At 33.5% G+C, this 15,919-nt stretch overlaps 2 protein-coding genes across 2 annotated transcripts; both read left to right on the forward strand.

Moving 5' to 3' along the window:
- Positions 1 to 4,963: 4,963 nt before the first annotated feature.
- LOC129305518 (uncharacterized) lies at positions 4,964 to 5,931 on the forward strand. The gene is made up of 3 exons (XM_054945525.1): positions 4,964 to 5,182; positions 5,362 to 5,513; positions 5,556 to 5,931. The coding sequence occupies exons 1-3, from the start codon at positions 4,964 to 4,966 to the stop codon at positions 5,929 to 5,931; spliced, it is 747 nt and encodes a 248-aa protein (XP_054801500.1).
- Positions 5,932 to 11,664: 5,733 nt separating this feature from the next.
- On the forward strand, positions 11,665 to 15,486 carry LOC129306371 (amino acid transporter AVT6B-like). Its single transcript, XM_054946927.1, is given in 7 exon segments — positions 11,665 to 12,075; positions 12,155 to 12,292; positions 12,295 to 12,636; positions 12,896 to 13,048; positions 13,566 to 13,769; positions 13,887 to 14,352; positions 14,936 to 15,486. Coding segments are annotated over 6 exon segments (1,389 nt in total). The 5' UTR covers positions 11,665 to 12,075; positions 12,155 to 12,207; the 3' UTR covers positions 15,075 to 15,486.
- The last annotated feature ends 433 nt before the right edge of the window (positions 15,487 to 15,919 follow it).

Raw genomic sequence — 15,919 nt, forward strand, 5'->3', positions numbered from 1 at the left:
TTTTTTAAATTTTGTTGAGTGAAGTAAGAAATTGCGTAATTGTATTTGTGACGTTTTTTTCCGTTCGATGCTTTATATTTAAGCTATCATGGCTTTTTATTAATACCATAGGTTGTCAGGGATAGCTTGATAAAAAGTCTTGAGTTTAAGTCTTAAATATATACAGTAACAATTAAATTCTCAATATCCGTCAAAAAATTTCACAAGCTGCTGGTTAAATTAGTTTAGCCAAAAATTGAAGCACCTACTTCCTTCAAAGTATAATAATCGCATTTTTTAAAAGTATTCATAATAAATAAATTATTTTATATTTATTTTAAAATAAAACACTCATATCTAATATAAAAAAATAGTATTAATTTAAAAAAATAATTATTTTATTAAGGTGAGATTTAATAAAAATAAATTATATTTTTCAATAAAAAAAGTGTTTTTGTTTGTTTTTGGGCCTTACCGCTTAAGGAACTTGCAGTAGATTGGGATGGGGAAATTTCTTTTATGATTGCAGAGTAGTTATCGGGAAGGAAGGGCTAAAATCAAATGGAAGATAAAGGAAAAAAGGAATACTAAGTTTTTCTATGCCATGTTAGTAACAAGATCAAAAATCATATCAAGAGGCTAAAAAGAACAGATGACACGTGGTCGAATAACCAAGTTGAGCTTCTCAACATGATTTGGTCTCATACTCATCCTTCTCTTCTTTCAATGTATCTCTCTTACTCGAGGAATTTAGAGATCATGACATCTTCGTCTCACAAATTTTAGAAGATGACTTTAGGTTGCTTGATACTTAGATCTTTGAGAATGAAATTAAAAATGCCGTTTTCCAACTCCCTAAAGAGAGCTCCCCTGGTCTTAATGATTTTGATGCATCTTTCTTTCCAAACAAAACAAAAAAAAAATAATTTGATTAGACAGGACCTTTTTCACATGACATGCTCTTTTTAGAATTTAGGGCATATCCTTACTATCTTCAATAAAACCTTCATCAACCTTGTTCCTTATTCCCATGCATAATAATCCTGTTACCTTTGCGTGATCTTAGACCAATTAGACTCTATAATGTATAATCTACAAAATTTTCTCCAAGATCATTAGTAACAAACTAAAACCAATATTATCTAAGCTAATCTCTCCTTTTTAAACTGCTTATATAAAAGGAGGACTTATTAAATACAATATCTTTTTAGCTACAGAGTTAATGCATCAAGTTTACTCATCTATAGTTAAAAAGAAGAAATTAGCTGCTTGAAAGATTGACTTTGTAAAAGCTTTTGATAGAATATCTTAATCTTTTATTGAGACTGTCATTGTTAAGATGAATGTTCCAACAAAGTTGATTAAACTGATTTTACAATGTATCTTCATGGTGCATTATCAAATTCTTTTTAATGGTAAAACTACACTTTCGATATATCCTTCAAATGGAATTAGGCAAGGAGATCCCTTTCCCCTTTACATATACATTTTTGTTGCAAATATTCTATTTAGGCTCATCTTGTGCAAGGAACAATTAGGTGCTTTGAAGGGTATTAAAATCTACAATGATGCATACTCAATTATGCATCTTTTGTATGTAGATGACTCAAAACTATTATTTGAATGTAACAATTTTGGTCTTACTAGGGTTAAGGCTATTTTGCATGCTTTTTGCAAGTGGTTTGGATTAGATATCAATAAGGATAAACCCATCATGGTTCTCAATCCTAACATAACTCTTGACATGAAGACGTGTAATGCTTGCTTGGTAATACTCTCAAGATAAAATATAGTGATTTCTCCAGTCATATTAAACTGAAAAAGACGTGTAATGCTTTTGGAAGGGTATCTTAGATTCTCAAGATATCATCCTTAAAAATTTAAAATGGCAAATAGGTTTTGGAATTAATATTCTGATTGATCATGAGTTTTGGTGCAAATCGATTGGCCACAATTTGCTTAATAGATTTGATATCAACCACATGTTTGATCTCATTATTCATAGAAATTTACCATGTTCTCCTTGTAATTGAAATAGAGATTTGATTTAGCAAATTTATAGGCTTCAAGACGCTCAAGCCATTCTCAAAAGTCCTTTTTCCTTGTTTTCTCAAGATGATAAGCTAGTTTGGTCATGAAGCATTACTCTGTTAAAGATGGCTTTTCTTTCACCTGTTGGTACCAAACTTCTTTCTTGAATGAATCCTTTTAGAGTTCTCTTTAGAAAATTAAATTGCCTTAAAAGCAACTTTAATTTGTATGGAAGCTAATCCATTCAGCAATATCAATTGGAGACATTCTTCGAAAATATCATTTGGATGTACAATCTCAATGTGTCTTTGAAGGTCTTGATTCTGATCAAAAATACATCTATTTGGTAGTTGTAATTATACTAGACTTATATGGTTTAATGCTTTGTCTCTCCCCTCCTCAGATATTGAGGCTGTTGGATTGTCTAACTGTATTATTTCTATGTTGTCTTACTTACACAAAATTGAGTTGATCTTCAATTAAGAGGTATTATTATACTCCTCAATTTCATTTGGCAAAAGAGGAACATTGCTTTTTATAATGGAATTATCCATAACCTTAATCAAGTTTTATTGGAATTTCACAGTCAATGTCACTATCTTTTTTTATGCATGTAATTGGTATGATATTAGTGACATAAATAGTTTTTTACGTAGCTCTACCTGGTTATGCTTGGAATCGTCATCCAACAGTACTCCTTATTTGGAATTGAAATATTAGGATGAACAAATTTAAAAGAGGTGGTAGTGTTTACTATACTACTATCTTATACATCAACTCTAAACCTAGTACGAGCTTTGTTTGGAAACATTCTTTGGGAAGCTTTGGTGCATGTTTGGATTACACTCTAACCCCAATTAGAATAGGTTTAACTGAGGTTAGGATGCAAAATGCTAAAAAAAATTGTTTGGATTAGCAAAAATTTTCAACCTTAGTTAGCTTATAAATGTGCGTTATCTAAAAAGCCAACTGATTTGGCTTTTCCCTTCTCAGCATTCACGTTTGCCCGTTGGAAGCATTAAATGCATTTTAAATTTTATTGCTTTCTCTCTCTTGTCTTCCATCTACCCGATCTGCACCTTGCTTCCTGTGCATGCTGCTTTACCCGTGACCTCCTATTTTGCTTCAAAACTGCTTTAAAACACACTTCTAGATCTGCTTCCTTCGGCCAATCGTCTGCTTCCTTCAGCGCCGATCTCCAGCTTTCCACCATGTCCCTGCTTTGATCTCCAGCTCTCTTCTGTTAGTCATTTTTCTATCGATCTCTAGCATACCACTGTGCCCCTGCTCCAATCTCTAGTTCTATTTTGTTAGTCTTTTTTTTTATCGATCTCCAGCTTTCCATCATGCCCCTGCTCCAAAGTGCTTCTTCTCGCTGTTGCCTCTCAATCTCCTAAAAAGCCACCAGATATGTACTTCCTATTGCTGGATCTACTCCCCATCGCTTGTCCTTGCCAAGTAAGGTCGTTCTTTTTGTCTCCTTCATTGCCTTATTTCCTGTTGTGCTCTGCTATTCCTTCTTTGAAGACTTCTTCCTTCACTTGTCATGCGCTGCTGCTCCAAGAAGTGATATGTGCTTGTTATTCTCTCATGTCTATCCCCTGTTTGTTTATTTTAGAGCAGAGGAAGATATAATGCGTGCACATTTGTTTCCTATCCTACTTGTTATTCTCTTTACTTTCCATTCCCTGTTCATTTTTGGAACTCGAGTTGCTAATGTTCATTTTCTTTTTCAATCTCATGCGATGAGAAATGCATGTGTGTAACATGAGTACAGATGCCCATAAGATGCATTTTTGGAACTCGGTTATTTATAATGCTGTTAGACCAGTCATCTTTTCTGCATTTCTGGAACTCACTTGTTATGTCTTCCTCGAATAGTTTGTGAAGCCATAGATTGCTTTGCTTGTAGTGTCTCATCTGAAATTATTATTGAAGTGTTTCCAAGGCTTTCATGCTCTGACTTGAAGGATATTTATGTTGTTTGCTGTTTTCATATTGACATGAAAATGAGCAGTGGTCATTCAATATTTTGAGCTTTTTGGTATGTTATGATTGGCTTATCCTGTTACTGGAAAGAATAGGTGGTGGGTGTCTACTGATTCTAAATTGCATGCATGAACATTACATACAATTGCCTTTAAATGAGTAAACGTGTCTGCTATCTGTAATGTTGATTACTTGATTTATTAGACCTATATTTATTAACCTGAATAGTAAATAGAGTGGATGCAGGTAACCATTGCCAGGGGGCTATGTGTGTTAAAATTTTCATTTAATCATGCATTTGATGGTCTTAATTTTTTTCTTTTTGGGAGTAAGGTTATGACAGAGTAAAGTTTTTTTTTTCAATTAATCTCAATCAATCTTCTACAGCTCAGGAGAGAGGATTTGTAAATATAGCACAATTATTATCATTATCATGAGTAGCTATGACGATCCAATTAGCATATTTATTAGTTTCCTTTTGTACTAGCTCTCTTTTATACATGATCCATGCTATAGCATCTTTTTTATTATAACTTTCTAACTTAGAGTCTTGTAGATATCAAGGATGCGTGCAGTAGTATGTAACACACATTAAAATGTGAAATCAAATTAAAAAATTAAAGCTACGAGTGACATGCATATTATGCATTATACTATTATCATTGTGGCAATTTTACAATATTAAGCACCAATTGTAAATGCTAAAGGTCATATGATTCATAAGTCAAATGCTTAAGCATGCCTCAGCTTCCTCCTGTTGCACTTTAGCTTGCTCTAATTCTTACTTGTGCTTCAATTCTTTTTATGCAAGTTGCATTATTTTAAATTTTTGTTTTTCATTATATAAACTCCATGAATTTGAAAAATGCCAAACTGAAAATAGGAGATATATATTGATTTTTCATATATGTAGAGATATATAATAATTTTGCATGTTTGTGATAGCTAGCTAGTCTATACAATAATGAACAGCGATAAAGGAAAAGCTGTGTGGAATTCAACTTTAACAAAAATTTTCATTAAAGAATGCTTGGAACAAGTGTACAAGAAACAAAGGAAAGGAACTACTTTCAATAAAAATGGGTGGCAGGCAATAATTGAGGGGTTTGAGGCAAAAACAGGAAAAAGTTATGAGCAAAAGCAATTGAAAAATAAGCTAGATAACATGAGGAAAGAATGGAACGTATGGCATAAGTTGTTTTCAAGTAAAACTGACTTAAGGTGGGACAGTGACAGGAATACTGTTGATGCTTTAGATGAGTGGTGGGAGTGAAAAATCTTGGTATGGATTAGTTATCGAGTGTTTTTAAGATTAGAATTTAATTTGAGAATTTTAATTGTTGGTTATTTGAATGGTTGCAGGAAAATCCTCTTTATGGAAAATTTAGATATAAAGGTCTAAGATTTGCAAGGGAATTAACCTTGATATTCAAGGATGTCATGGCAACTGGGGAGACACTTTTTGTACCATTTGCTACCCAGACCCAAATAGAGGATGATGATGATGAGGATGTGTATTGCCCTACTATTGACCTTTGAGAAGGCTATGATGATAGTGAAGAGGAGCTAAATTTATCTGACACTGCAGCACCTATGGGGGTCACTGGTGAGTTATTGGACTTGAATGTCACCACGAATATCGGTGGAACTAGTGGTGACAGAAGTCAAGGCAAGAGAAAGAGGGTGGTAGGCATTGGTGGGAGGAAAAAGCAAAAAGTCCCTGCCTTAATGAAAATAGCAGATGCGATGAGTGAAATGGCCAAGGATAATAAAGCTAGAACAGAGACAGTGAACAAGATTTTGGCAAATGACCTAGGAGTTTCTGAGGTTGTAGCTCACCTAAATAGACTCCCAGAAGTTTTTGGTGATAAAAATTTGCATTGGAGATGTGTCAATCTTGTTTTGTACAAGCCTATGCGAGATGCTTACTGACAACTTAAAGATCATCCTAATCACTTGGTTAATTAGTTGAAGCACTAAGTCTACCATCTATCAGATTTTATTTCAAAGAATACATCTAGATGAATTTTTATCTAGGCTTATGATGACTTGACTTGTGTTTGACTTGTAGTTGCTTTATTTTGACTTGTGTTTGACTTGTAGTTACTTTATTTTGACTTGTAGTTTGCTATGCAAATGATGACTTGCTTTGTAGCGAATATTTAACTCTTATTTAATGCTTATCTTATGCTTTATCTTTTATGTTGTTGAATGATATTTATATACTATGCATTTTATATTATATACAAATGATATTTACATACTATTTTACCTCAAGTTTAAAAATTATGGAAGATTCGAATGAATATATGTTGGGTTGGAATGAAGGTTGGGATGTAGATGTGGCTCATCAACTACTTCCCTTGTTACAGCAAGATATAACGGAGCAAAAAAAAATGTCAATTAGTTAGTGAATATGTGATGCCATATGTGTGTAAAGAGCCACGGAGAACTAGCATGTAAACAGGATAAATGTGGGTTAATGATATTTTGCAAGGTTTATGAAATGTTTCGAATAGAAAAACATTTGTTCAGGCAACTGTGTGCGACACTAGTTGATCTTGATATAAAGAAGTCTAAAAAATGGGAGTTGAAGAAATGATTGGAATGTTTTTAAATACAGTTAGACATCGAGTTGGTAATAGGATGATATAGGAACAATTTCAGTATTCAAGGGAAACTATCCATAGAAATTTTCATAAAGTATTAGCTGCCTACCTTAACCTTTCCAAGGAAAACATAAAGCCACTTAATCCTTTGTTTCAACGATGTCATTCAAAAATTCAAAATGATCCACAATGTTGCCTATTCTTTAAGGATGCTATAGGAGCAATCGATGGCACTCATGTGCCATGTGTGGTTAGTGTTGCTGATCAAGTCAAATTCATTGGAAGAAAGGGATATGCAACACAGAATGTTATGGCTGTATGTGATTGGTGTAAAGGGCGTCCTAAATTAGGACTTAATCATTATACTAACCATGATTAATCAAGGACTAATCCAAATGGATTATCTAATACGAGATTAACCCAAATGAATTTTTAATATGTATTTTTTTTCAAACTATTTAATATAAAGGGATCCCAAGTCTTTAAAATATTTTAAGAACTCATATCATTCAATTAAACCTATACGGAAGCATGATAATAACTATTTTTGCTTGCACAAATATTTTGGCTTGTAATTATAGCACAAGTATCAAACCATATTCTCCAGGGCCCAAAATACATTTCTCCCAACACAAAACCCATAATGCAAGTGGATTAAGAATATATTAACCTAGTTGGCAATATTATAGACTAAATACACATATCAAATAAAAGGAGAGAGGCCTACAGAAGTGATTATTATCACTTGGCCTAATGCTCCTTTCCTCTGTTCTTTTGAGATGAGCTAGCTCCTATAATATGTTAAAAGAGAGAGGTGAGTACAACCACTCAGTAACCAAGGTATATCTAAGTTATATAAATGCATGATAATTAATCATGAATGCAAGTGGCTAATAAATTTATCAAGGTGACCATTTAAACAATCACATTAATAACATGTTAATCACATTAACATTTAACTCATGTGAATAATTTCAAGAATAAAGTCAAGTATAAAATTTGCACAAATAATCACATACACATTATTCACATAATTACTGCATGTTCTCATTTCTACAATTATAATCATATTCTCAACATAGCCATCAATCACTCAAATGGCATGATAGTAATAATATGCATGATCAATCTCTTTCTTATATCCCCCCTTATTTTCTTTGACATGAAATTCGTGGGCCAACAACCAGAAGGGATCGTCCATGTGGTGAGACTATCCAAAGCCTTAATCATATCATGAGGGACTACCCGGCCAGGGTTACCTTACTCACTTATGAACATGGTTTCCCCCAAATCACATACTATAGGGTGTCATACCCAAAACTAGCTCTACCCAAAACTTCAGGTAGGCTAGTAGGGTTAAGTCCCTTAATAGGAACAATGCTACAGTACCTTACAAGGTAAGTAGCGGCTATAACCCCTGGGATTATTGGTTAATAGCCAAGTACCGCATGGATTTTGCATAGCCGCTAACTCCTTCACTAAGGCGAACTCCTGTCATATGATCATACTTATGAGAAAATGCATTTCAAAAAAACTCATATATATATATATATATATAATTCAAAATTATCCCACATGCTCATCAACTTTCTTGCTCAACAAACATCAAGAATCATCATATTTTAATCATGCCTCTTGCATCAATTTTTAAATTATCATACAAAACCACATTAGCATCATATAAAACTCAACATGCTCATACAATTTATTATTGTGCATAATCCACAACTTATATCCAAGAATGTACACATAATCATCAACCATCAATCTCATTACTCACACCAAGTCATACTTAACTTGGTCACAAGTCATAGAGTCTCAACAAAGCTACATGCATTACAAACAATCATTTCAAAATTTAGACATATATATATATATATATATATATTCTTTTATTTCACCAACATAATTAATTAAGTAACATACAAATGTATAAAATAGATTTTCCTCGATTACTTCAACCTTTGAGAGGTCAAAGGTTACCCTCAAGTTACAACACTTACAAAGCTTTCCAAAGCTTGAATGGTGTCAAAAGAAAATTAATCTATAATTGATCATATCCTAATGTGTCAATAATATTATTAATACAATTTTCACTTATACTCTAACACCTAAGTATGTATTTTATTTTATTTTATATTTTTTTTAAGAACTTAGTCTTAGTCTCTTGAATTCTAAAATTTAATTTCATGTATTTGAACCTATCTACTTGATTCGATAGTCTCCTTTACAATAATTTCATTCAAATAATTTTTTAATATTAAAATTTCTCTTTTTATTCCAAAAATTCGCACATAAAAATACCCAAAAATTACAAACTTGATTTCAAGCCTAGAATCATTATTCTATAACCATAATAATTTATTTCTCATCTCAAATAATTATCTAAATATCAACAAATCAATTTATATTTTCAGATTTAACCAAAAATCTACCCATAGGGATCTAGGGATAAACTCAAATGCCTCAAATTCCAATTCTATCAACAAAATAATATTCTAGAATATTTATTACACTACTAACAACATCAAAAACTATATTTATTTAACATAAATTCATTTCTCTTTCAGACCCTAGGTTTTCTAAAGTTTCAGAATCTGCAGCTCAAAGAGAAAAATGAGTAAAAAAATGTTTAGAACACTTACCTAGTCATAGAATACTTAAAATCTCATCTGAAATATTTTACTATGGAGCTTCACCTTCTAAATCAACTCCTCTAGCTGCAGCGTTGCTCGCTCTCTGTGTATGGATGCAGAAACGGAAAGGAAGAAGAGAATGAAAAGCCAGAAGTCTTTGGCTTGTTTTATTTTAAAATGGTCTGGGTCCCACATAATAATTCATACTCTTACTTTCTTTTTTTTTATTATTTTATATATATATATAATCATTGCAACACGCGGACGCCGAAAGCTCTCTTCTTCTTCTCTTCTTTTTTTTTTTTGCATTATTTACACCTCAACACTTAAAGCGAAAATTACTTCTCTTCCCCCTCTAATTTTCAATTTATTTTATGTTCCTTTTCCTTCTTCTTCTTCTTCTTTTTTAATAATATTATCATTACTATTTCTATTTACTATAAGATCATAACTTAAAATTTTAATCTAAATTAAATCCAATAATAATTTTCTAACTAAAATTATTTATATCTAAATATTCTTTCAAAATTACTCATTTGCTCTAAATTAACTTAATTAACCTTAGGTTAATTTTTTTGGGATGTTACAATTGAGACATGTGTTTTACTTTTGTCATTACGGGATGGGAAGGTACGGCTCATGATGCTCGAGTATTTGATAATGCCATATCAACTCCTTCAATGCATTTTTTGCATCCACCTCCAGGCATATTTTATTAAAGTCACTATAATTATTATTGCATTGATTTAATGTTGGTCAAATTTACATCACTTCCTTTTATTTAATAGGTAAATATTATTTGGTTGATTCTGGTTATCCAACACTAAATGGGTATCTTGGTCCATATCGTTGCGAACATTATCACCTTCCAGACTTTAGACGAGTTGCAAGATTTGCAAACAATAATGAGGTCTTCAATTATTATCATTCAAGTCTGAGATACACTATAGAAAGAACTTTTGGAGTGTGGAAGAATAGGTTTGCAATTATATGAAAAATATCAAATTTAAATATAAAACACAAGTTCAAATTGTTTGTGCAACAATGACAATACATAATTTTATTAGGAGAAATTTAATTACTGATGAGTAGTTCATACAAGCTGAAGATGAAAGTGTAGAAGTCCAAGAGGAAGATATCGATATTGGTAAAACATCCTCGTCAAATCTACTCGAATTATCAAGACAGATGCAGCATGTTCGTGATACAATTAGAGATCAACTTGTAAATCATATCAATTAAATATTAATTTATTTTAAGTTTTCATGGTTGAATATTCAAAATATTTTACTTATTAGTTGTGATTTTAAGTTTAATATTTTTTTACTTATTAGTTAGCCAAAAAAATTTAAACATACTTATTTAAGATTTAATATTTAAGATAAAAAAATTTATGCTTATTTTTATTATTAAATATTTCAATTGGCTTTTGAATTAAACCATCCAAATGAATTTCAGTTTATCTGACTGACTTTAAAAAAAATAATATTCAAACATAAATCACGTTATATCAACTGATTTTTTTTAATCTCAATTTGCTAACCTCAGTTGAATACTAATCTCAATTATAAATTTTTTAATCTAAATACACCCTTCATCTATTGAGCCTAATTCTTTCATTTTGTTTTGCCTTAAAAGCCATGCTCATATGGATCAAGAACCAAACAAATAGAGATTTATTGATTGATGTGGCTTTTCTGTGATCTGCTACCCCAAAAAAGCTTTACAATTGTCTCCTGCAAAAATGTCGTATGTTTGGCCTTTAGTGGCCGACATTAGTTTATTGCTTGAAAATTTTAATGCTGTTTGCTTTAATGTTTTTCATAATAGATGTCATTTTCTCTCCCCTTCTCATGGTTAGTTAGATTTATGCTTCGTAAGCTATTTTCATTTTATTTAATTGATCTTTTTTTTATTATTATTTTTTTTAAAGGGATGGGGCAAATTCTGTGTCGTCGAGCAGCAGCCCTTACGGTAGCTGGACCTCAATGTCCCATGACGTTTGTCCAAAAAAAATGTCCCATGACGGCCGGACGGTGCCATGTCAGACCATTCTCGGCGGCGGCATTGATACAGATTTTCACTTCTCACCTGCTTCCTTCGTTGGGTCGTTAAAAACTAAAAGGTAAAACCTACTCCTAAACATAAATTCCAACACTGACGCTCCCTTTGGCCCAAAAAAAAAAAAGCTCTGACCCTCCTGTAAATCCCCAAAAGTTATCATTTTCCTCCTGATCAACTTTTCAAAATTAGACTTAGTCATCACCCTCATTATTGGTTTTCATTCATAAACATGATTCAGTCAATTCGTATCTTTATTAGATGTTCCATACGCTGCAGCATTATTCATTTTTTGTATTTTTTTTATTTTGCGTGCGCTTGTATCTTTCTGATTTGTCTATAAATTAAGCTTATTGGCCCCCGATTTGTAAGGCTTAGATTCACTTTCCTTCTCGGCTGCCAGCTTTTTCGTGTCTTGTCATTGTTAGGTTCATCGTTCGGACCTCGGATTTTCAACTTTCCAGTTCGAAGAATCCTTCTTTTCTTTCTGTCTGTTCACTCATAATTTCTCTGAAATTGCTGGATTTTATTCTTGGTTTTGTAAGAGAGATCTGGCTTTTGATCCATTTTAGCTAGCTGCATAATTGGGTTTGAGGTTTCAACCTTGTCTTCTTTTCTTTTTCTGGATTCTGTGTTCCGACTTTCTCTTGCGTCTCGATCAGTTTCCGGCTTTCGAGCTATTGTTCAGGATTTGACCATTTGAGATTCATCTATCTGAAGGCTGTACATACCGGTCAACCTTGAATCCTCAATACTCTGGGTTTTAACAGGTTTGAATCACTGAGCTCGCAAATCGAACTGAATTACTTGCTCTATGAAAATTCGAAACTGACCATTTTTTAACCGCAGAGTTGTTGAGCTGCTTTGAAGTTTCCAAAATTTGAACACTTTTTCATCTGAAAATGACTATCGGAGGGAATGCACCTAAAACAGAGAAGAAGAAATCTCGAAAGAGCAAAGCAATTGTCGACGAGAAAGCACCCTTGTTACGAAAAGTAAGGAGGAACATGCGGGGTTTGATGATTTTGATGGGGCTTCCTTTTCTGGGGCTGTTTTCAACTTATCAACCACAATTATTGGTGCGGGGATCATGGCTTTGCCGGCAACCTTGAGAGAATTGGGGATGGTGGCTGGGATTGCTGTGATAATCTTCATGGCTTTCTTAACTGAGAAATCGATTGAGTTGTTGATTAGGTTTACCAGGGCAGGGAAGGTTCTATCTTATGGAGGACTAATGGGAGACGCCTTTGGGAAGTATGGAAGAGCTCTGGTGCAGATCTGTATTGTAGTCAACAACATCGGTATGCTGATTGTGTACATGATTATAATTGGTAAGAACAATTGACTTTGTACTTAAATTTACATTGATAAATGCCTGTTCATTTTTTCATATCTGTTGAATTTACACAAGAGTTCTAGAAACCATTGCTTCAAAACTGAATCCAAACCATGTTTTACACTCACTTCAAGATATATTTGGACGCTATATCTTTCGTCGTGTTCGTGTTTGGATCTTTTGTTCTGTGCAGCTTGTATCGTGTCTAAATTTATCTAATCATCTAACAAGGACGTGAATTAATTTTAATGAAGGTGACGTGCTTTCTGGGACATCAGCGAGTGGAGATCACCATGCCGGTATTCTTGAAGGATGGTTTGGTGTACACTGGTGGACTGGGCGTACATTTGTTCTTGTGTCTACAACGCTTGCTATATTTGCACCTTTAGCCAGCTTCAAAAGAATTGGTAACTTACATTCCTTTAATAGGAAGAAACAAACGCATGACTATCTCTTTCATTTTTCAAATTAGATGTCCATAAAATCCCATGTGCATCAACAACATGACGGATTCTAAATAAGTGAACTGTCGGTTATGGTTGGAGACTTGGGGTGGGATTCAAGAGAGGTAGACCGCTAACAGCTGCACAAGTGATTAGGGTAAGGATTGTACACAGTCAGTACTCCTCAATCAACGAATTATATGTTGCACGCGTTAATGATCAACATATTTAAGAGAAGAGAGAAAATTGGGAAATTTCAGTTGTTTCGTTGTGATATATGCTAGGCATATATTGTGGTTCTAGGATTATTTGTATACTTCGAACCTTTATGAATCTTTGTTGCTGCATATCTGTAACTTTGTTGTTTTGTTTTGTTTTGTTTTTAATTGTCTTCACTGTGGAAACCTCATGGGGATTTTTTCAAGCCCTATCTTAGAATGTGAAGGAATGGAGGTCTAAAATGCCTGTTCTCTGGTTGCAGATTCTTTGAGATTCACATCAGCCCTGTCAGTTGCACTGGCAGTTGTTTTTCTCGTCATTGCTGTTGGAATTTCAATTGTCAAAATTATTAGTGGAGGAATTGAAATGCCCAAACTCTTCCCAGTCATTACCGATTTGTCATCATTTTTCAAACTGTTCACTGTAGTTCCTGTGCTTATCACTGCCTATATCTGCCATTACAATGGTAAGCAACTTTTTCACATCTCGGTTTAAAATTGGATTCCTGTTCCCTTGTCATTGAGTTATTATGAGGAGTAATCATTTTCTTGCCATTTACCTTGTTATGATACTTCATCTGCAGTTCACAGCATAGACAATGAACTTGAAGACTCTTCAAAGATGCAAGGAGTTGTACGGACTGCTCTTGGTCTTTGCACTTCGGTGTATCTCATGACAAGCTTCTTTGGGTTCTTATTATTTGGTGAAGGAACTCTCGATGATGTGCTTGCCAACTTTGATACTGATCTTGGAATTCCTTTTGGTACTGTGCTGAATGATGCTGTCCGTTTTAGCTATGCTGCACATCTCATGCTTGTATTTCCTGTTGTGTTTTATCCTCTGCGGATCAACATAGATGGTCTTCTGTTTCCCTCATCAAGGCCTTTGGTTCAGGATAACTTTAGATTTGCATCAATCACTATAGTCCTCATCGTATCTATCTTCCTGGGAGCAAATTTCATACCCAGCATTTGGGATGCTTTTCAGTTCACTGGTGCAACAGCTGCAGTTTGTCTTGGATTCATATTTCCTGCCGCCATTACTCTTAGGTCAGTTCCTGGCCTCTAGCTAGTTTTCTAATGCGGTTTGCAAGGAGCTATTTGTTATACTGTTTTCTATTTTTATATCCTCTGGTATCTTTAGATATTATATGGTATGGGATCCCATGTGTAAAATATCATGTTTTTTTGGTTGTGAAAATATCGTACCTTTTTGCCTAAAGAAAGACAAAGGATATAATGGATATTTTGTGAAAGTTAACAAAGACTTTTTTTTTTAAAAAAAAAACTTAAAAAATGTGGAAGTGCTTTGAGATAACACCCAAAGTGGTGTCATCTTGTCTCTCGTTGAACTTGGAACACCTTAATACCTGTATATTAAACAATCGTCCTCGATGCTGCCAAATACTTCTTAAGTAAGATTATCTATCAGATTCTGGATCAATCTTACTTGAGATTGTAAAATTATATTCATTATCCTGTGAGATTATAGAAAATGTGAAATTGTGTATTCCGCAAGGACCAAAAGTTATGATTATCCGGGCATTTTGTGACGGTCATAATCCTGCACTTCTGCTGCTAATTTGCTGCTAAATGAGTGAATCATCATCAATGTTTTGTTCTGCAATTGCAGGGATCAGTACAATATTGCAACAAAAACAGACAAAATGCTGTGCGTCCTTATGATTGTTCTGGCAGTCTTCTCAAACCTTGTGGCAATATACAGTGATGCTTATGCCTTGATAAAGAAGAATCACGTATCCCGTGAATGATCTCTCACGTTTGCTCCCATTGAAGAGCTCGGTATGAGTAATGCAATGAGCAAGCTTTCGGACGAATGAAACGAATTGGCCTAGGTTTAGCCAATTTTAAAAGGTCTTTCTGTGATGGTCTGACGGCGTTGATGGAAAAATAAACGAAAAAGCTAGCCTGTGTACAAATCTGCTTCAGAATTATGGGGAGGCTTGCATGCGTGATAGCGTGTAGCCTCCTTTGTAATGTCCTTTTTTCAATGTCCTCTTTCGCTGGTTTACGCTTGATTTTCTTGTACAATATTGATCTTGTTTCTAGTTTATTCTCTCCCTCATAAATGTAATATAAGGCTTTGTTGGCATTTGTATGTCCTATTGTTGGTTGAATGAATGCCAATCAAATAATGGAATGGTTAAAGCGTGTGATTGTTGACTTTTTTTTTTTTTTGGTTGGGGACCAACGATTGGTGTGGCTTGATGGCATTTCTTTTTCCTTGGCAATTTTGTTGTTTTTTTAGGGTTTTAATGGAAATTTATGGAAAACCATGCACATGAAAGAGAGGAAAAAAACAATTCCAAGTTTTCTATTTATTTCTCTGTCCTAAAAAAAGAAGTTTTCTATTTATTTAAGTCCACTAACCTTCTGCAACGAAAGAAAACGTCAATGAAAGAAAATTTACATCAAGTGCGTAAGCGGATTTAACATGTCGGCGAGCACGTTCATTGAGTTAACGTTAAGTGCAACTATGATTTTAAATTGAAACTCAGTTCATTTTAACTCTCTGTAAGTTAATCTTGTAATTTATTCTCTGAGTTTTGGCTTGTATAAATTAATTTTTATAATTTTAATTATTTAAATATTAATT

This window comes from Prosopis cineraria, unplaced genomic scaffold, assembly GCF_029017545.1.
Source record: "Prosopis cineraria cultivar Desert tree isolate PC_DT_omini unplaced genomic scaffold, ASM2901754v1 PC3, whole genome shotgun sequence".
Classification (NCBI taxonomy): domain Eukaryota; kingdom Viridiplantae; phylum Streptophyta; class Magnoliopsida; order Fabales; family Fabaceae; genus Prosopis; species Prosopis cineraria.

Coding starts and splice junctions, on each gene's coding strand:
- LOC129305518 (XM_054945525.1), top strand. CDS start 4,964: ATGAACAGCGATAAAGGAAAAGCTGTGTGGAATTCAACTTTAACAAAA. Junction 5,183..5,361: donor ACATGAGGAAAGAATGGAAC/GTATGGCATAAG, acceptor GAATGGTTGCAG/GAAAATCCTCTTTATGGAAA. Junction 5,514..5,555: donor GATGATGATGATGAGGATGT/GTATTGCCCTAC, acceptor CTATGATGATAG/TGAAGAGGAGCTAAATTTAT.